Source organism: Parambassis ranga, chromosome 9 (assembly GCF_900634625.1).
Source record: "Parambassis ranga chromosome 9, fParRan2.1, whole genome shotgun sequence".
Classification (NCBI taxonomy): domain Eukaryota; kingdom Metazoa; phylum Chordata; class Actinopteri; family Ambassidae; genus Parambassis; species Parambassis ranga.
Window position 1 is genome coordinate 22,926,262 of NC_041030.1, and position 19,671 is coordinate 22,945,932.

At 52.1% G+C, this 19,671-nt stretch overlaps 2 protein-coding genes across 6 annotated transcripts; both read right to left on the reverse strand.

Annotated features, from left to right (window-relative positions):
• Nucleotides 1-1,138, reverse strand: LOC114442052 (C-C motif chemokine 5-like). 2 transcript variants are annotated; one of them, XM_028415322.1, is made up of 5 exons: nucleotides 985-1,138; nucleotides 778-898; nucleotides 613-693; nucleotides 409-468; nucleotides 1-212 (listed from the first exon to the last, which is right to left on the reverse strand). In XM_028415322.1, the coding sequence occupies exons 1-4, from the start codon at nucleotides 1,073-1,075 to the stop codon at nucleotides 414-416; spliced, it is 348 nt and encodes a 115-aa protein (XP_028271123.1). In that variant the 5' UTR covers nucleotides 1,076-1,138; the 3' UTR covers nucleotides 1-212; nucleotides 409-413. The 2 variants fall into 2 exon arrangements, with proteins under 2 accessions (XP_028271123.1, XP_028271124.1); XM_028415323.1 differs by lacking the exon at nucleotides 409-468.
• Nucleotides 1,139-5,711: 4,573 nt separating this feature from the next.
• On the reverse strand, nucleotides 5,712-19,168 carry eeig1a (estrogen-induced osteoclastogenesis regulator 1a). 4 transcript variants are annotated; one of them, XM_028415308.1, is made up of 11 exons: nucleotides 18,570-19,168; nucleotides 11,222-11,342; nucleotides 9,906-9,935; nucleotides 8,827-8,943; nucleotides 8,446-8,492; nucleotides 8,210-8,361; nucleotides 8,011-8,121; nucleotides 7,714-7,909; nucleotides 7,510-7,631; nucleotides 7,344-7,413; nucleotides 5,712-7,205 (listed from the first exon to the last, which is right to left on the reverse strand). In XM_028415308.1, the coding sequence occupies exons 1-11, from the start codon at nucleotides 18,710-18,712 to the stop codon at nucleotides 7,160-7,162; spliced, it is 1,155 nt and encodes a 384-aa protein (XP_028271109.1). In that variant the 5' UTR covers nucleotides 18,713-19,168; the 3' UTR covers nucleotides 5,712-7,159. The 4 variants fall into 4 exon arrangements, with proteins under 4 accessions (XP_028271109.1, XP_028271111.1, XP_028271110.1 ...); XM_028415310.1 differs by having other exon boundaries at nucleotides 10,916-11,342; nucleotides 18,570-18,596; XM_028415309.1 differs by lacking the exon at nucleotides 9,906-9,935 and having other exon boundaries at nucleotides 18,570-19,159.
• Nucleotides 19,169-19,671: the final 503 nt, after the last annotated feature.

Here is a 19,671-nt window from a genome sequence, read left to right on the forward strand (position 1 = left end):
TTTTTGAAGTTTTTTCTGTCTGTGCTTTATTTCTTTAAGAAAAGTCGTACAAATGTTCAAATGAAGGACTTGGTTCACATTGGATTACATGCAGTAAAATAATCTCACATCTTCCATCAGATATAATCTGGTATCACAGCACAGTTCCCAGCCGGACGATGAGCCGTCAGACGCTGGCTGTGGCCGGCACAGCGGTGGACGTCACGTTTTTACTGAAACAGGAGAGAAGACTTTAGAAAGCAGGAAACAAAAGGAAAGCTCAGTGTGTGTGTGTGTGTGTGTGTGTGTGTGTGTGTGTGTGTGTGTGTGTGTGTGTGTGTGTGTGTGTGTGTGTGTGTGTGTGTGTGGTGATCAGGGATGACATGCTAGCATCCTACTGTTAGTTTCCTGTTAGCGAGTGTTCATTACCGTCCTCAGAGAACATGCTGGTGAACGCAGGACGCGCCGCCCCCTCTGGCACAGCGCCTCCTTTGGACACAACAACACGTCAGTGAGACGACACTGTCACAGCAGGGGGCACACACGCTCACCGTGTGTCACCGTGCACAGTTTAATGTCTCCATGATCACCACACACACACACACACGTCACAGGAAGCTGAAAGGTTTTTACTTTTGCAGAGTATTGAGGAGTTCTTGGATCCACTTGGCTTCAGGGTTGATGCAGACTTTGGATCCACTCCTCTTGGTGATTCTGTGGAGGGAGGTCACATTAATCAATACATCCTCAGTGAGAGGCACTCCAGTGTCACAACACCGGCCCTGAACTCATACTCACACGATCTGACTGCGGCGGCACTGGCCTGAGGGAAGAAACACCTCCAGCTTCTGGATGGCCCGGGCGGGGACGGGATCCCAGCTGGTCTGAATGCAGTAACAGTTGCGGCGCACGGAGTGAGCTGTGGACACAGGTTCAGGTCAGACTCTCAGGACGAACATGCACCATGCACAGTAATAACACCATGACACAGGGTGAAGCTGATACCTTGCAGGCTGCCGACGCAGCAGCAGAGCGTCAGAGCGGCGGCGATGAGCAAGAACTTCATGTTGGCAGCAGCTGCTTTGATCTTCAGCATCAACGAGGATGTGAGAGCGATGTGAAGAAGTGGAGGAGAGCCCGGCCTTATAAAGCAGCAAATAAGGAAGTGTGTGTGCGTGTGTGTGTGCGTGTGTGTGTGTGTGTGTGTGTAGGAAACACTTTTTCTGTCAGATGTAAAAATTGCGGCATCTTGATGTTTTCAGGGGGTTTCTGCTGAATGAGCTAAATGTGGGTTTTCTCTCTGAGGCTCTATTTTTATTGATCTCTGGGTTTTTCTGCATCATGTGCAGCTGAACTGTGACCGATAAACTCTGTGTAAAGAGTTTAATTATTTTATATAGAATAATTTAATTTATTATCTGTACTCAGTGGAGGAGGAAGTACTGAAGTACTCCAGTAAAAGTAGAAGTGCTGCATCAACAATCCTACTTAAGTAAAAGTCTTAAGTACTTTTAAATGTACTTAAAGTATTCAAAGTAAACATACTCACACACTGAATATATATGATTGATTTCCAAAGGATGTGAACAGGTTAAAATAATCAAAGTAAAATGGAGCATGTGTAGTTAATGTCCATGTTGAGTCCAGAAGCAGCTGTGGACAGGTCTGTGTGTCATGAGGCAGGCTGTGGACAGGTCTGTGTGTCATGAGGCAGGCTGTGGACAGGTCTGTGTGTCCTGAGGCAGGCTGTGGGCATCAAGTGAACAGAGAGGCTGCTGATAACAAACAGGCATTCAGCATGTTTACTGTGTCAGTGTTCCTGCTGTAGATTCATGTGATGATTCATGTTCATCACACATTCATGGATGGACCTGTGTTAGCAGACAGCAGCTAACTAGTTAGCTCACTGAGCCAGAGCACCGGCATCATGACTGAGGCTCATTATAGAAACACAGCTGCAGCGTGACACCACCTCCATGCAGAGTCTGACCTCACATCAGTCCACACTGTGTTCATCACATGGAACAAGGAACTACAGACACTGGAGACATGTAGTGGAGGAGGAAGGACAGGGGACAGCTGCAACATGGAGTCAGAGGAGAAAGGATGAGCTGTTATTTTTACTTAAGTAGAAATACATAAAAATTACTTAAGTACAGTAACAAAGTACAAATACTTAGTTACTTTCCACCACTGTCTGTACTCACTGAGAGAACCCAGCTGGTCAGACATGTTGGTCAGTGACTGCTGCTGGTTGTGTTTCTTTACAGACTCATGTTGAGTGAATGATCATCAGCTCTGACTTATTTAAGGGTTTTCAGCACGTCTGTGGCTCAATGTTTCTTTCTTGTAAAGAGAACCTGCTGTGAGCTGACGGCTCTGCACCGCCGCGCTGTTTATATTTAACAACATGAGACGTGCAGAATGATCGGTAAGCACAGAACCCGTCCAGAATCAGGAACAGAAAACACTTAGTAAAACTCTGGAGAGTACCAGGAAACAGGCCGGAGCGGAGCGGCACTTCTGTATTTGCCTGAGCGGTCCCTGACCGGCAACCACATCCTGTTCTGGTAAATAATTAACGTGCCCCCTCTGACAGCCCACACTGCACTTCCCACATATGAAAATGACACGGTTCCAATCCCAGAGCAGATTTAGAAAGAAGACTCATGTACAGTAAAGACTCCAGTTTACCAGCCTCAAGAGGGCTGGACCCACTCTGGGGGGGGGGGGGGGGGGTACAGGCCGTGACCCTGCAGCAGGCCGTGACCCTGCAGCAGGCCGTGACCCTGCAGCAGGCCGTGACCCTGCAGCAGGCCGTGTCCACAGCTTCTCTCAGCTTCAGTAACCTGCTGCCTCGGTCTGTGTAGCAGAGACAGGACGTATCAGCAGAGATTCATGACGTCCTGCAGCTGATGCAGCCTGAGCCCGACTTCCTCTGAAGGAGGGACCGTGAGCCGCTCACAGAGCTCGCCTGACAGCAGGTGTCTCATAACCTGCAGCTCTGAGCTGAGGTCCCCCCCCCCTGTGCTCCTGCCTCCACCCACTGTCAGGCGCCCAGGAGGACGTGCAGAGTGTCCAGACTCATCTGACGTCTCTGGAGACATCTGTGGGAGTCCCAGCAGGTTTCCTGTAACCGACACTCGGCTCCTGTTCTGAACTGTCTCTCATCCTTCAGGCTGTGGTTTAACCCTGAGCCTGTCCCAGCGGCCCGGCTCAGACATGAAGCAGTTAACCCGGCGGCCTCCACGTTAGACCCTTACAGCAGAAACAAAGACCGTTTGATACGACGCCTTCTGGTGTCATCTGTTCTGGGTTAAGTGACAGCAGGTGCTACGTCACATCGCCCGCACCCTCAGCGCTGCTCACGCTCCACCCCTTTGTGTGTGTTTGGGGTTTTACCCGGACACTGACGCTGCCTCCTGGAGGTTGCTAGGCAACAGGAGCAGCATAATGTCGGAAGTCCTCAGAAGGACAAACTAAACATGTCTCAGTTCAGGTGTAGACGGGTCTCAAACTGGACAGCTTTCATTTCTCCTCCGTTTGAAGCGATGCGTCCGTCACATGACTGCGGACACTTCCTCTCCCCAGATGAGGCAGGTCTATTATTGGCGTTTAAAGGGTGCTACGATATAAATCAGTCTGTGCCAACAGAGGAAACCACTGCAGTTCAACTTCCCAACTTTCACATCATCAGAACAGGCCGTCCCTCAGAGGACCTGCTGAGAGAAGCAGGCTGGACCCAGGACTGCTGAGGTCAGCAGGGTCCCTGTTTCTGGATTAAACAGCAGATTCCTAATCTGTTAGGTGACTGGGTCAAAGGTCATGTCCCCTCTCCCTCCACGCTGCCTCAGGTCCAGTCCAGACACTGGTGAGAGCTGCTGGAGTCTCTGTCTGCAGCGTCCACACATGGACAGGGGAGAGCTGGATCCAGACAGACACAGAGTCTGCGCTGTGAGGACACGGACAGCTTACATCCTGTCTGTCATCAAGGGCCAGCCCAGTGCATCCTGGGAGCTGGAGAACATCCTGTGGAGTGTAGAGATCTGTTCGTGTGGAACATCGGCGTCCAAACGTCTGTCTGTCTGTTTCCATGGTTACCCCATCCCCGGCTCCGCGCCCGCTCAGCACGTTCCGAGCCTGGCAGCGTGTCAGTTTCTGTTCCCGGCGCCGCGCCGCTCCTCTTCACGCCTCTGAGCCGTCCTCACACTGTAACAGTAAGTCAGAGCCGAGCCGCCCACAGCGCCACGGCCGTGCTCATATTATCCTCCATTAAAGGTGTCAACCACAGGCCTGCACGGTGCCAGCAACACACACACACACACACTCCTGACTGGGTGCTTTACAGTCCATTCAGCATTTCATGTCCTCTCTGTGTCAGTTTTGGTTTCATTACACACAAACTGAATGTCTCAGACTCAGTTCTCAGTAAATCAGACCCTCCCACACACACACAGACACACACAAACACACACAGACAGACACAAACACACACACAGACAACCTGAATGTCTCAGACTCAGTTCTCAGTAAATCAGACCCCCCCCCCACACACACACACACAGACCAGATCAGAGGCAGTTCAGGCCCTGTCCCTGTCTGTCCACCTGTCCCCCTGTCTCCCTGTCTGTCCACCTGTCTGTCCAACAGACACAACGAGCTCCAAACATGGAGCTCACATTGATGAAGAAATAAGTTAGTTGATAAGAGTCAAACACCCCCCCCAAGACCAAACCCCAACTAGTGAACTAGTTAAAGTCTTTACTGAACACACACACTTGGAGTGGATGGTGTTAAACTGCAACGCGTCGACTAGTGTGGTCTGTTAAACGGATAAATGGTCACATGTTGACCAGTTCAGCCCTGTGGGTCCGACCTGCTGACTAACCAAGCACTCTGCATGTTGGTGCTCACTGGTGGGTCTGGACCAGGTACTGGGTCTAGTTCACTATGTGTCAGTGGACCCATTACCAGTCTCTCCAGGTAACCAGCAGAACCTGAGGAGCAGAACGCTGACATGAGCTCAACATGTTTCCTTAATGAACCTGGAACACAGCTGATCGTTAGCTTAGCTTCAGATTAGCTTCATTAGCTTCACCCGTTCTTTATTATAACAATATAATAATAATGACGGCTTCATATTGTCGCTTTAACCGAAAGGCTCATGGAATCTGTTCATGAGATAAAATCCAAGTGTTCTCACTGTTCAGCAGCTCGGTCCACATCTCAGCCGTTAGACCACGACCTTCAGGAGCCGAGAACCAAACAGCGTCACATGACTTACCGCCTAAATACTGGTCTGAATGTGAATTTAAAGTTTGACTGTAGGACGCCATGCTATCTGAAAATTAGCCGAGGCTAACAGGTGCAAGCTAACCAGAATGGAGAAGCTAGCGGCTAGTTTAGCTAATGTCTCTACAGACTGTTTCTATTGCAGACGTGACACCGAACAATGACTCGTGCTGCCCTCTAGTGGCCACAATCTGTAATCACAACAAGCTCATATCAAGTTAGACAGATTACATAGGGTGTGCTTCCGGTCGTGTATTTCAAGATAAAAGCGGCGTGAATGTTGCTACCCAACATGGCCACCAGAGGGCAGAGAACACTGACATGAGCAGGCCTCATTGATGAACTGGAGGTGGCTGTGAATCCCTTCATCTGTGAAAGAACCAATAAATCCTATAATACTTTATATCATGCAATAACATCATTGATCACTCGGCACAGACTCAGGTCAGTTTTTTATTGTTTCTGCCAACAAAAACAAACCAAACAAACTACAGTGGCTGGAACGTCCCAGCTCCAGGTTCAGGTTACACTAAGCTTCGTTAGAATCACTTCTTATGATCACTAAGAGGAAAAAAAAAGCTCGGGGAGGCGGGTCGTGTGCGGAGCTTATAACCACCCCCCGACAGAAGCACGGGTCTGAAACAAAGATAAATAAATGCTTTAAAAAGGATAAAAGGCCGCGCTGACGTAAACCCAAGTGTCAGTGGTTCATCCCCAAACGTGACGAGAACTAACCGTGAGATTAATAAACAGCCACAAACTGGCTGAAGTGATTCACATGCACGATGAGCCGCCTGTGACAACACAGGCTAAAATAACACAAAAAAAGAACAAGTGTAAAATCTGACGCTTGGTGTAAACAACGGAAATATTCTGCTGAATGAATCCATGCTGGGAGGATTCGGTGCCCCTCTCTCTTCCAGACTCTCTGTGAACTGAGTCAGAAACATCAGATCCTGAGACTCCACCGGGTCAGACCTGGAGGAGTCTGCAGCAGCTCGTCAGCACAGAACCAGCCGGCTGGCGGCTGGATGTCAGGTTTCTCCTGCAACACAAGAACTGCTGCTGGTGTTTGTGTGTGAACACCATGAAGAGAAGAACACAGGCAGGCTGCTGCTCCACCAGGGGGCAGCGTCTCCTCCAACTGAGTAAACTGAGTGTGTACCACAGGATTAGTGTCACCTCTATGATTCAGTGGGACGAACCACACAGACACACACACACAGACACACACACACTTCTCTCCTCGCCTTCACCAGCACTCCACCGTCACAGTTCTCATGGTGCTTCAGGGTCATTTAAGAGAAACATCACAGGCACAGAGGGGTCGACTGAAACTCCCCCGGTCAACGGGGGACGAGGGGAACTGCTCCACACAGAGCGGCTCTCCTCAGCTCCTCATTCTGAGGAGAGAAGCCGTCACTTCAGACCCTGGATCAGGGTCCGGCCTCACTTCATGTTTTTATAAAAAAAAAACTTCCTGATTAAAAAAAACTCAATTTAAAAAATAAAATCTGAAATATTGGAAAAAGAATCGAGCTTATAGTGGCATCTGAGGAAGATGAGGAGGGAGCTGAGTGGTCATTCTAATGGTGTGCTAACAGTGCTAACGTCTTTTAACTCCTCCTTATCTAAGGCCACGAACTTATCAATCACGCCTTTGTTGCAGCGCTGGGATGAATCCTCAGTGGCGGCTGGGAAGAGTTCAGCGGTGGAACTTTAACCCCTGCATCACAAAAAGCAGCTGAACGGAGTGCAGACGCCACAAACTTCACATAAAGTGCACACAGACGTGTTTTCCTCTCACGGCGTCAGACCAGCTGAAGCTCCAGGAAAACCAGCAGGACTGAACCTCTGCCGCCGCCGCCGCCGCCGCCGCCGCCGCGCTTCAGTGGCTCTCGATCACCACGGGCTCGTAGCCGCCGGCAGACACCCTGCAAACACACGGGACAGCGGTCAGAGGAGGCGACTGGAAGGAGGTCTGTGAGGAGTCAGCGTCACTAGCATTAGCTCTGCAGATTAGCCAGCTCACTGGTGACGGCAGAGGAGGAGGTCCGGGCCGAGCAGCTCACCTGTTCCCGAGCCTGATGCCGCTGAGCGCCGTGGTTCCGTCCCTGCTGACGAACAGGCGCAGGTTACTGTCTGAAACAGACACACACAGTTAGCAGCTGCAGGGTTAAACCTGTCAGAGGACGTGTGAAAGCTCCAGGCGGACGTCCTCCTGTCTCAGCTCACTACCTTCAGTCTGGCTGATGTCTGCAAAGTTTTGGCTTTGAACGATTTTCTCCACGATGTCGTCGGCGTCCATGCGCGTGTCGTTCACCCAGGAGGGGTGACTCTCCACCGAGTCCTGCTTCCTCCTGACGCACACACAAGAAGAAGACACGCGTGTTACAGGTGTTCCTGCTGTCAGGGAGCAGCAGTTGTCCTCTGGGTACGTACCTGGAGGGCCTGTTCGGGGGTAAGACCGGCCGCGGCGGTCTGGGGGGTCTCTCTGGACGTCCGGCGTCCTTTTCTCCCTCTGGAGGTGTGTCAGCAGTGAAGGCCAAACCCCCGGAGGCGCTGCTTCCTGTGGAGGTATTCCTGCGATGGGTGAGGTCTGACAGGCTGGAGGAGCAGGAGTGCTCGGTGCTGTAGCCTGCACGGACACAAGGGGGCGGCAGAGGACAGTTCATGTGGAGAAAGGCCTGTGATCAGGATTATATTTATGATGCTGGACCCTGAGGGGCAGCGCTGTACCTGAGATTTTGCTGTGCTGGCTGGCGTAGCTGGAGTTGCGCGAGTGACCCGACTGGAAGGCTTCAGCTGGACCGGACTGGCTCTGGTTAGACTCTGATTCCTCCAGCAGACCTGAGGGGGGTCAGACAGACGGCATGTGTCCAGCCAGCTGCTCACAGCTGCTTTCATTTCTGCAGCTGGATTACTTTCTGGAGCGTACCTGAGCTGACGATGGAGGGCCGAGGCCTGCTCGCCCGGCCCAGGGACACCCCTCCAGCCGGCCCGGACTCGGCTGTTCCCTCCCCCTTACAGTCCAGCTGCAGGGTGTGTTCCTGTCCGGGGATAAAGATGGACTTGGCCGTGCTCGGAGGCCTGCAGGGGAAATAAAAACACACACAGAGCCTGTCAGTGTGGGACAGACGAAATGAGACGAGCACAACATGGAGGACCACTCACGTTTTGAAACACGGGTCTCCGGACAGCAGGGTCATCCCGATGATCACCTTCAGACAAACAAAGACTTTTATACCGTGTCTGAACAGAGACTTACAGAGGTAGGCGCAGGGCGCCGTGACATCATCATGCTGAGCAGTAACTAGTAATGACAAACACACATCAGACCGCAGAGCAGTTCGTGTTGACGACCTCTAGATGGCACTGCTCCTCAACTCCTCAGTGAGTAAACAGGAAGGGCAGTACATAAGATCATCAGTGATCAGCTGACTGATCCTTCACACTAACTGTAAACCTCCTCCTCCTCCTCCTCCTCCTCCTCCTCCTCCTCCTCCTCCTCCTCCTCCTCCTCCTCCTCCTCCTCCTCCTCCTCCTCCTCCTCACCTTCAGTATGGAGTTGTCCTGCCGGGTGTTCTTGGTGTCGTACCCCTCCAGCAGGCAGCAGCGCACGGTGGAGCCAGAACCCGCAAACTCTGCCATGTTGAGGTCCGTGAAGCCGAGCTGAGGATGAAGAGGAGTTTAGATGAGGAGTTCGTTCTGGACTCAGTAATGGAGGCCTTCACTCACTCACTCTATTTCCGTCACTCAAACACCCTTCAATTAGCACCAAGGTTTGAAGTGTATGACAGGGTGTAAGCCCTCACGTCAGGCTGAAAGCTGCACTTTACTGAGGGTACGAGCACAGGAGGAGGGCCGGAGCCATGTGGGAGAGCTGGCGCCACTGGACGCTGAAATTACAACGTTGATGTCCCTCAGTGTGCCCTACAGACAAGACAAGATGGCCGCCACTACAAAATAAAGACATCTCCTTCCTCTGAAGGACAGAGGGGAACTCCAGAGTCCAGCTGAGGCTGTCCTCAGACCCGGGGAGACAGAGGCATCAGACGTCCTTTGACATGAGACGCTTTTATTTTGAAAGAGGCCAGATGTTCTGTAACAGGGGCTCTGATCATGATTACCTGCCTGACACCTCACAGGGTGACCTCTGAGCTGCACCATGAGCAGTAATTGTTGAACCAGGTGGAGGCTGCCTTTGTCTGAGCTGGGATGTTATTTTAAGTGAGGTGAGTGAAAGGTTCCCGCTCCTCATCCTGCAGGTTTCCCTTTCTTCAGGCTTCTGTTTTCATAGGTGTGTATTTAAGGAAGCCAGCTTCTGAGGAGGGAAGCGGTGTATATTTAACTGGAGGAAGTCTAAATGGAGACCAGGAGAAAACAGAGGAAGCGGTTCGTGCAGCGTGCACGCACCAGGTCCGAGGTCGTCTCCGTGACCTCGGAGCTTCATTCATGAGACGTGACTCATCAGGAGCCGATCGCTCACAGTCGGCAGGATGTTTCCACAGATTCCCAGCAAACGTGAAGGAAAGGTGGACTGTTCTATGATTTAAGGCGGCGCCTTTTCCACTTTTCCATGATCCATGAACCAGCTCGTGTGTTTGTGTTTGTGTGAGGCGTGCAGCTCTTACCTTGCTATAAGCTTTTCCTCCTTTGAGTTCCTGCAGTGAAAACAGGAAGACAGTCATGAACAAAGAGATCCAACTTATAATACAGAGGCCTCCAATTACAGGCCTTCCACCAGACGATGGAATTACAGACCACACTCGGGGCTCCTGAGCGCCGCCAGCATCCAGTCTGCACTGAAATATCCTGCAGGACTCTGAGCCCGCTCCCTCGGTCTGTAATTTGTTTTCCTAAATTAACTGCAGCTCTCTCCAGAAGGCACGGCCCCTCAGCATCACACATATTTACATGATGACGGAGGGTCACATGAACCCTGGACGGCCCTGGGTCAAATACATGGGTCAAATATCCCCAAACATGGCTCCATGCACGTCCCTGTGACAGTGTGCAGACCACGCCTCGCTGCCAGCTTCTTATGCCCGGTTTACACTGTGTGATTTTGGGCTGTCGCAGACGAAAGACGAGCATGGTAGGAGAGCGGTGGAGACATCTCTGGTCGTGGCTCTAAATCGGTGGTCTTACGCCGCGCTGTGTGACAGCTTCCACGATGGCTGTTGTCAGCGTCTTGCGACCGAAGACAAACCGAGATAAAATTCTAGCGGTGGCTGCTACGACCTGTCACCCCGCGTCCTCCTCGCATGTTGACGTACGGCGTAACCTGTGATCGCCTGTGATTGAGTGAATGGTCATCGTACAATCTGCACGCATCAAACTTGACGTCGTACCAAAGTTTGTTAGATTCACGTCGTGTAGTGTGTCATGCAGTGGTCTTATAAGATCGCTAAAAATCGCAAAAGAGTGTAGAGCGGCCATTAAGGAGAGGAAAGCTTAACAACATTTCCTCAGACCAGTTTAGTTTGTATTGGTGATATGGAGCTGCGTGCTGCCTGCCTGTATATCACAGTGACATCTGCCAGCTCGGGATGAATACAGTGCGTCTACTCTACTCTGTGCTGATAAAGAACTGAGGCGTCTGTGCATGAAATCAACAGGCTGCATGTAAAGCAGCACTCACACTGACTGAAGAGGCTGAGGAGTAAACCCAGCCTGAGGCTCCATCATGTGATGCTTCATGACATCAGAGACTGCGTTGAAGCTCGGTCTTCTGACATGTTATCAATAAATATCTGCAGCTCTTGGATCAGAGCTCTCAGCGTCTCGAACACGCAGCCCTGTCGGGTTGTAGAGGTGCAGCAGATGAATCATACATTCAGAAACATCTGGACAGCTGCTGCACAGTCAGGACAAAGCCTCCTCCTCAGAGTCAGCCTTCCCTCTCTGGGGGGGCAGCCACGGTCTGTGCTTCTGAGCAGAGTCGTACCTTCCTGACGGACACCCTGCACACAGACGGGTCCAGGACTCCGGTGTGGGGGTTGGCGCTCATCTTGGACACGAAGGTGAACCTCTTCCTCCAGCGGACACAGTTCTCCTGGACCTCCTCCCTGTGAGAACAGCAGGAACACATGAATGTGTGGGAACAGCCCTCACAGCTCCGTCAGTCCCTCATTCTTTACTGGAAATGATCAAATGAGTCATCCTGGTCAGGCGCTAGCACAAACACAAACATCCCTTCATGCTGCAGGACAGCACATTCGTTCCAGTCATGCCCTGGCTGTCTCACCGTCTCATGACCGGCGTGTCCACTGAGGATCAAATTCATCAGAGCTGCTCTGAGACTAAAACAATGTCATGAGCAAGTTTTTCCAAAACTGACCGGATCACAGGCGGACTCCCCACGGCTGCTGGTCTGAAGGACTCTGTGCAGCCACTTATGTGAGGCCTGGTGTGCAGGCGGCCTCTTTAACCAGCAGGTGACCCCCCCGGGCACTGAGGGACTGACTGATTGTCCCTGCTGCTTTAGGAAAACAGTGCACAATGAGTTCTGTGAAAGCCCTTTAAGCATCCCCACATCCTGATCCTGATGGGGGGGGGGGGGCCTGAACAATAAGTGTAAAAACAACCCAGGTCACCGCTCTGCTCTTCCTCACAGATACCATCAGCCGCTGATGGAATCCCTGAGAACTGACACTGCAGCAGACAGGAATGTGCAGCCACATCTCTTAATACGGCACAGGAGACACGAATCCTGCTGCCAGACCCAGAATCTGATTTACTGATTTTAGACCCTGACTAACACACCAACACTGTGGGTTCATTTTGGAGCATGTGTGCAGGTTTCCTAGCTTCATTTGTTAGCATGCGGCTGTAGCTAAAGTCAGTGGGGTTTGCTGCAGAAGGATCAGGACTCATCAGGAGGACGAAGACAAGAGCTGAGACATGTTTCCACAAAAAAACACACGGGGAGTCAGAGCGGGGAGACAGAGAGTCAGAGCGGGGAGTCAGAGCGGGGAGTCAGAGCGGGGAGTCAGAGAGGGGAGTCAGAGCGGGGAGTCAGAGCGGGGAGTCAGAGAGGGGAGTCAGAGCGGGGAGTCAGAGAGGGGAGTCAGAGCGGGGAGTCAGAGAGGGGAGGCAGAGCGGGGAGTCAGAGAGGGGAGTCAGAGCGGGGGAGTCAGAGCGGGGAGTCAGAGCGGGGAGTCAGAGAGTCAGAGCGGGGAGTCAGAGCGGGGAGTCAGAGCGGGGAGGCAGAGAGGGGAGTCAGAGATTCAGAGCGGGGAGGCAGAGCGGGGAGTCAGAGAGGGGAGGCAGAGCGGGGAGTCAGAGAGGGGAGGCAGAGCGGGGAGTCAGAGCGGGGGAGTCAGAGCGGGGAGACAGAGAGGGGAGTCAGAGAGTCAGAGCAGGGAGTCAGAGCGGGGAGGCAGAGAGGGGAGGCAGAGCGGGGGAGTCAGAGAGTCAGAGCGGGGAGGCAGAGCGGGGAGTCAGAGAGGGGAGTCAGAGAGGGGAGTCAGAGCAGGGAGTCAGAGCAGAGAGTCAGAGCGGTGCCGAGTCTATATGTGCTGAGATATTTCAGTCTGGGCCAAAGTGGTGGACGCACTAACAGTTCCATCCATAAACATGCTGCCACCGTGAGTAACAGCTCCTCGTGCTCCTTCTGTGTGTGTCTGCAGCTCAAACAGTCAGCAGGCTCTAAAACAACACATCCATCATACAAACAGTCACATTAGGAGGAGCACCATCATTCTATCCACCAAACACTTCAGGTAAACGCTCATTTTGGAGACGTGAACTGGATTCTGTCCAACGACACGCTGAGAGGAGACCAACCCAACAGAGTCAGCTGCAGGACGCCGCCTTCATTCCTGCACACACAAACCTTCACGGTGCAGCAGAGCACGCTGACAACACTACACATGACAGGAACACATCACATGACTGCTGGTTAGGTTATTATTCGACCTTATCACTTCATATTACAGCCTGTGATATGACTGAGGGAGCGTGAGGTGAACATGAAGTGTGAAACCTTAACAGGGGACAAAAGGCCCAAACACACACACAGACACACACAGACACACACAGACACACACAGAGTCTATAGAGCAGCAGCTGCTCCTCACACTCCCCTCCCCCTTCATTCACCATGATCCACCGTCTCTCGCGGTGCGTCGTGTGATCTTTTCCACTTTGTTTCTTTCCTTCTTCTTTTGGCTTCTTTAAATCACTTTTCACACTTGAGTGAAAGACAAACCCGCCGGCTCAGAGCTCAGCGGCTCCGAGTGCAGACACACAGAGGGAAGACACACGCAGTAACGACGACTCGTCCATTTGCCTCAGCTGATCATTAATGCAGCTGAAATCTAAACTTTTAAAAACAAACAGAGGGAACATTGGTTCCAGCTTTTCCTGTTTCACAGTATTCCAGCATGTGCATGTGATTTACTGAGATAACTCTCAGATTACAGGCCTGTCAGACTCACTGCAGAGAGGGGGAAACACCACAAACACACCCAGAGGACGGTCCAGGTCCTGAGCAGCCCATACAGAACCCAGATCTCTGCTGATCCAGCTGTCAATGGAAACAGGCCTGATTCTAAGAAGAGTAGAGACACACACAGACACACAGACACACACACACACAGACACACACAGACACACACAGCTCTTATCAGGACCCCCACACTTTCAGTCCTCCAGTGTAAGGTGGAGCGTTCCCAAACCACATTCCTCAGCCCAGATGGCTTTGTTCAGGCTCCATGGAAACCTCACAGTGAAATCCAGCCATGCTGTGCCAGCAGCTCAGAGGAGGAGCCGCCGCTCACACCAACACTCTCCCTCTAACCAGCCGTTTGTTTCAGCTGCCACCTCTCTGCCTGCTTCTACTCTACAGCCAGAGGCTGATGTCCCAGCACCGACCTGCCGCTGAGACTTCCCAGATGTTTTAAAATCAGCACAACAACAACCTGCTGCTCCCAAAGCCTCCATCTGACCTCCATCATTCACACTCAGAGATCATACCCCCACAGGAGGACTGCTCCGCTGCTGCAGCTCAGCAAGAACAGGAAGTGATGCTGAACGTGAACACAAACACGCAGACGTGTAGATTATCTGTACAGACCTTAGTTAGTGGATCTGCTCTGACCGCCCAGTGTGGGCCGTGGTTATATTCTGCTCCCGTGTTTGTTAGGAGTTAAATCTACAGGTCAAAGGTCAAAGGTCAAAGGTCAGCGTTTACTGCAGACATGAGAATGTTGTAACAGATTTCCTAACTGGAGGTTTCAGACGCTCCCCTCCAGGTCAGGATCTGCCGCAAACTGGTTTCTTAATAATTGTGCAAATTCTTGCACTGTGCAGCCAGCACACAGTGAACACACACAGTGAACACACACAGTGAACACACACAGTGAACACACAGTGAACACACACAGTGAACACACAGTGAACACACAGTGAACACACACAGTGAACACACACAGTGAACACACAGTGAACACACAGTGAACACACAGTGAACACACAGTGAACACACACAGTGAACACACACAGTGAACACACAGTGAACACACAGTGAACACACAGTGAACACACACAGTGAACACACAGTGAACACACACAGTGAACACACACAGTGAACACACAGTGAACACACAGTGAACACACAGTGAACACACACACAGTGAACGCACACACAGTGAACACACACACAGTGAACACACACAGTGAACACACAGTGAACACACACAGTGAACACACACAGTGAACACACACACAGTGAACACGCACACAGTGAACACACAGTGAACACACACAGTGAACACGCACACAGTGAACACACACAGTGAAGTGGGAATCTTCTGGCGTGTCCCTCTAACATCATTTCCACCAGCAGAGAGGATGTGAAGTAACCGTCTGAACACACACACACACACAGCTCTGCTGCCATCACAGATCACAGTAACTCTGAGGCTGAGCTCGTGTTACAGGAACTGGATCAGACTTTCTTTGACCTTTGCAGCCCGGCCCAGGTCATTACAGCGGGTGCGGCCTGGACCTCCTCACTGAGCCCGGCCTGGACCTCCTCACTGAGCCCGGCCTGTGCCTCCTCACTGAGCCCGGCCTGTGCCTCCTCACTGAGCCCGGCCTGTGCCTCCTCACTGAGCCCGGCCTGGACCTCTGATATGTAAACACACAGCCCTGATTTCAGCCCCCCTGCCCGCCCCCCTTCAGGGGGCCCCTAACATGTGATGACTCAACATGTCGGCGGTCTAGCAGTGCGGGACTCTTATCTCTCATCCTGGCTGCATGGCTCCTGGGGGCCGCGGCTGCAGAAGAAACACAAACAGCAGCCGGGCCGGGCCGGGTCGTATCGAGGGCTCAGATAAACAGCAGAGTGCTGAGGAAGCAGACGGATCCTGCAGAGCGCGCGGTGACGTCAGGACGGACGAGGACCCAGAGAGGTCGTCCACTCGTCACCAACAGCCTTTAAACATGATGAGAGCCATCAAAGACCACAGGAACCGCCCGACACTCCTCAACCTGCTGCGACACCCTTCAGGATTAACTCTTTATCACATCAGTGAGGAAGGAGCAGGAGACCACACACTGATCTGCACAGGTTCACCTCAACAACAAAAACCAACAGCAATGTTTCTCTCACACACACACACACACACACACACACACACACACACACACACACACACACACACCTCCCCTCACTTCCCACCAAAACGCCAACGGCTGGAAAAGTGAGATGAAAACAGGAAACAGCTGTTGGGAAGAGGCTTCACTGAGCGCGCTCCTTCCTGCTGTTTCACGTGTCAGATGTCCCGCCCTGCAGTCACACCTTCACCCACACTCACACTCCAGACCACCGCAGGTACATTTAAATGGACTTTGTGTTTGGACCTAGAAGGTGGTAGAAGTGTTTCCTGCTTCCATCACCGGGCCTACACCACATCAGTCCAACAAGTCAAGTACCGACAGTCAGGAAACTTTTTCAGCTCCACCCAAAGGCTCGTGGTTCTCTGGAGGATTCTAAGAACTGCAGCACATCCTGCTGGGAACCACTGACACAACCCACCGATGCACAGGAACCACATAAAGAACCGGGCGTGTTCTGGGAACGTCCAGGGTGGTGTTTACAGGGTGGTGTTTACTGGGTGGTGTTTACAGGGTGGTGTTTACAGGGTGGTGCTTCATGTAGTTTCACATTTAACTCATTATCTTCACCTATAAACAAAGTCACACACGTTCATGTTGTACTCTGACTGTTCCGACACCCACCCTACATCCACCCTCCATCTCCACCCTGCTGCTGGCGCTCATCCTCAGACCGGATCCGTGCAGGCCCAGAGGACTCCTCCATCACAGCCACAGTCAGCATGTGTGTGATTGTGTGCGAGACGTTTTCACACCGCTTTAAAGTAGCTTCAGGCAGAGGTGAGACGTCAGGAGCAGCTTGGACGAAACCAGACTGTAAACTTCCAATGAACGCTGACAACGCCTGGAGCGCTGCTGCCATGAAAACCAGGTCTGTCTGCCAACTCAGGATGGAGACCATCAGAGAGAAAACACAAGGCCTGACCGGCTGGATGTGAGGGACGTGTCTCCATCGGGGACGCCTGTCCTGGGCGGAGCACGGCAGGTCTCCACCTAACAGGGAGCACGGCAGGTCCCCACCTAACGGGGAGCACGGCAGGTCTCCACCTAACGGGGAGCACGGCAGGTCCCCACCTAACGGGGAGCACGGCAGGTCTCCACCTAACATGGCAGCACGGCAGGTCTCCACCTAACGGGGAGCACGCAGGTCTCCACCTCTGCTCCAACTGACCCCAACATGCCTCCCAGCAGGCTGCTGTCTGGGTCACAGGTGGATGATGATGATGATGATGATGATGATGATGATGATGATGCTCTGTCACATTCACAGCATGTGACCCTCTGTCCAGCCAAGCGGCTGCAACTCTCTCATATGAGGCGGCGTGCTCGGCTGGTCAGGCTCGCCGTTAATTCCCCCCCCACACACACACTGTTCTCAGCCAGGACCCGTACAAAGACCACGTCTGTCAGATCTGTGACATAACACTGCTCTCTGTCAGAGGGAGGGAGCCTCGTGCCGTCGCCTCCTCCTCTGAGAGCGCCTTGTTCTCAGGCACAGAGATGATAACTGAGCTGGAGGAAGGGGGTCTGAGCTCTTATATAAGCCGGACGGTGACCTCACAGGGCTCCGACATCTCTGTCCCCTCTGCACAGGACCAGAGCTGGCGGCAGGGACCGCCTGTTGTTTCCCAGCAAGAGTTCAGTCTGACCAATGTTTTCATAAGAGCTGCAATCCTCTGGAGACAGAAACACACACGAACCATGAGCCGAGGCCAGAACAACAAGACGAAGTGATCCACACACAGAGTCTGAGAGACCCGGCGGGACGAAGGTCTATGAGAGTCCATCAGCAACCTGCAGGTCAGCTGATCAGATGTTTGAGAGATGATCTCATCTGAAACATCTGCTGACAAGAAACCACACACACACACACACCCCTGAAGTCCTGAATGTGGTTCCACGGAGCCCGGTCCAGAAACCAGAGCTGGAAACATGAGCCTGGCAGCAGCAGAGAGGGTCTCTGCCAGCAGCTCGCTGCTCCAGCCAAGAATAAAACTAAGAGTCTGAGCGGGACAGCAGACCGGCTCTGTGCTCCAAGAGACCATCGTCCAGGACTACACCACACACACACAGACCTTTAAATGAGCTCCTGTTTCAGGTCAGACTGTCTCCACAGACTGTCCCTTTACAAACAGCAGAACATCACGGCTGAGGAGTCTGAGATGAGACTAGACCTGTAATCTGATCTGGTTCAAAGAGAACCAAGAGAGATGAGGGGGACGTCAACAGCTATGTAATGAGAGTCAGTGAACCAGGAGGAACCAGGAGGAACAAGGGGGGACCCGAGGGGACCTGGAGAAACCAGGAGGAACCAGGGAGAACCAGAGGGGACCCGGAGAAACCAGGAGGAACCTCCTGCAGTCCGAGCTGTGTGTGTTCAGCCTGGCCGTGCAGGACAGGTGTAGATCCACACTGAGGACACTAACACAGCAACACCCTGACTTTAAACTGGCACAGAGAGGCCGGCTGTCACCGACTAACAGGTCCAACAACAGGGGGGACAGACTTACAGCAGACAGACATCAGCACAAAGGATGGAAGCAGACAGACTCCAGAGAGCTCAGACTACACCGAGCAGGACAGAGTCTGGATGTCCCTGATACACAGCTTCAAAGTCTTTACATGTCTTCCCTGTCTGCAGATGTCTCTCAGACATCCAGGGGCTTCGTTACCTGGAAGAAGTCGCCACAAAGTCTCCATCCAGCAGCCGCAGCTTGCAGAACAGGACTCCGTTGACAAAGGGGACAGCCGTGAGCTCCTCCAGGACCAGCTGCGTCTGGAACTTGAATTTCTTCTTTTTCACGAAGAACGCCATGCTAATGCTAACGAAGCTAACCCCCAAACTGCTATTAAAACCCAGCCAAGCTAACAGAACCGACCCGAGCCTTCGGTCCGTGTGTTCATGGGAACTCCGCTCCTTCGGAGACAAGTCTGGAGACAAGTCTGGAGACAAACCAGAGCTTCGGTGAGCGGCGGCAGACACCGGGGATCAGTTGTAACCACTGTCAGCTCAAAGTGTGCCCGGACCCACCCGGAGACATGTCGGACCTCCAGCTCAACAACACAGGGACAGAAGAGACGCTTCAGCCCCTTTTCTTCTCCGGAGGAGGAAACTTTGTGCTAATAGCATCAAGCTAGCTCAGAGCATGCCGTGTGACTTCCGGTGCGACCTTTCAGAATAAAGGACCAGAGTCAGACTTCCTGTCAGACATCGAAACTAACGTGTAGACCTCATGGACGTGTCCACATGTGTCCTCTGGTTCGTCTCTCTGTCTCCTACCTGGAGGTTTTAGAGTCTGAGCGGACAGCTGTGTCCTGATGAACAGACACGAGCTGTTGTGACGTTCCCGGACTGTAGTGCGCCCTCTGCTGGTCAGTGGGTGAGCGCACAGAAACCACCGCTGCCAGCAGAGGGCGGTGTTCGTCTGTTTTCAGCTGTTCCTTGCAGTGTTCGTTTTGGCAGCAAATTTTAATGTAGTTTTTATTTTAGTCTTGTGACTAAAATGTCATTTAATTTTAGTCATCAACATTTTTCAACGTTTAGTCTGGTTTTATTCGACTAAATATCAAAGTATTTTAGAGAGCAGCTCACTGTTCACTGCTGCTTTTGTTCTTTTGTGAAAAGGTCATGGCAGTTAAATAAAGACATGTCTGTTTCAAATGACAACAGTTAATGCTGTGTCTGTTTTTATTGCACAATCAAACCTTAATTATTACAAGACAAATATACATCATAGAATTTTAGTAATTTGCTCTGATTGGATCTCGCCTCCA

Bases quoted from the DNA above. Each gene is read 5' to 3' on its own strand.
- LOC114442052 (XM_028415322.1), bottom strand. From the start codon at position 1,075: ATGCTGAAGATCAAAGCAGCTGCTGCCAACATGAAGTTCTTGCTCATC. The intron at 899-984 runs GTATCAGCTTCA...CTGTGTCCACAG, and splicing joins CTGCGTCGGCAGCCTGCAAG to CTCACTCCGTGCGCCGCAAC. The intron at 469-612 runs GTAAAAACCTTT...TTGTGTCCAAAG, and splicing joins CTCCTCAATACTCTGCAAAA to GAGGCGCTGTGCCAGAGGGG.
- eeig1a (XM_028415308.1), bottom strand. From the start codon at position 18,712: ATGGCGTTCTTCGTGAAAAAGAAGAAATTCAAGTTCCAGACGCAGCTG. The intron at 9,936-11,221 runs GTACGACTCTGC...TTTTCACTGCAG, and splicing joins GCAGGGTGTCCGTCAGGAAG to GAACTCAAAGGAGGAAAAGC. The intron at 7,910-8,010 runs GTACAGCGCTGC...GTGTCCGTGCAG, and splicing joins CCAGCACAGCAAAATCTCAG to GCTACAGCACCGAGCACTCC.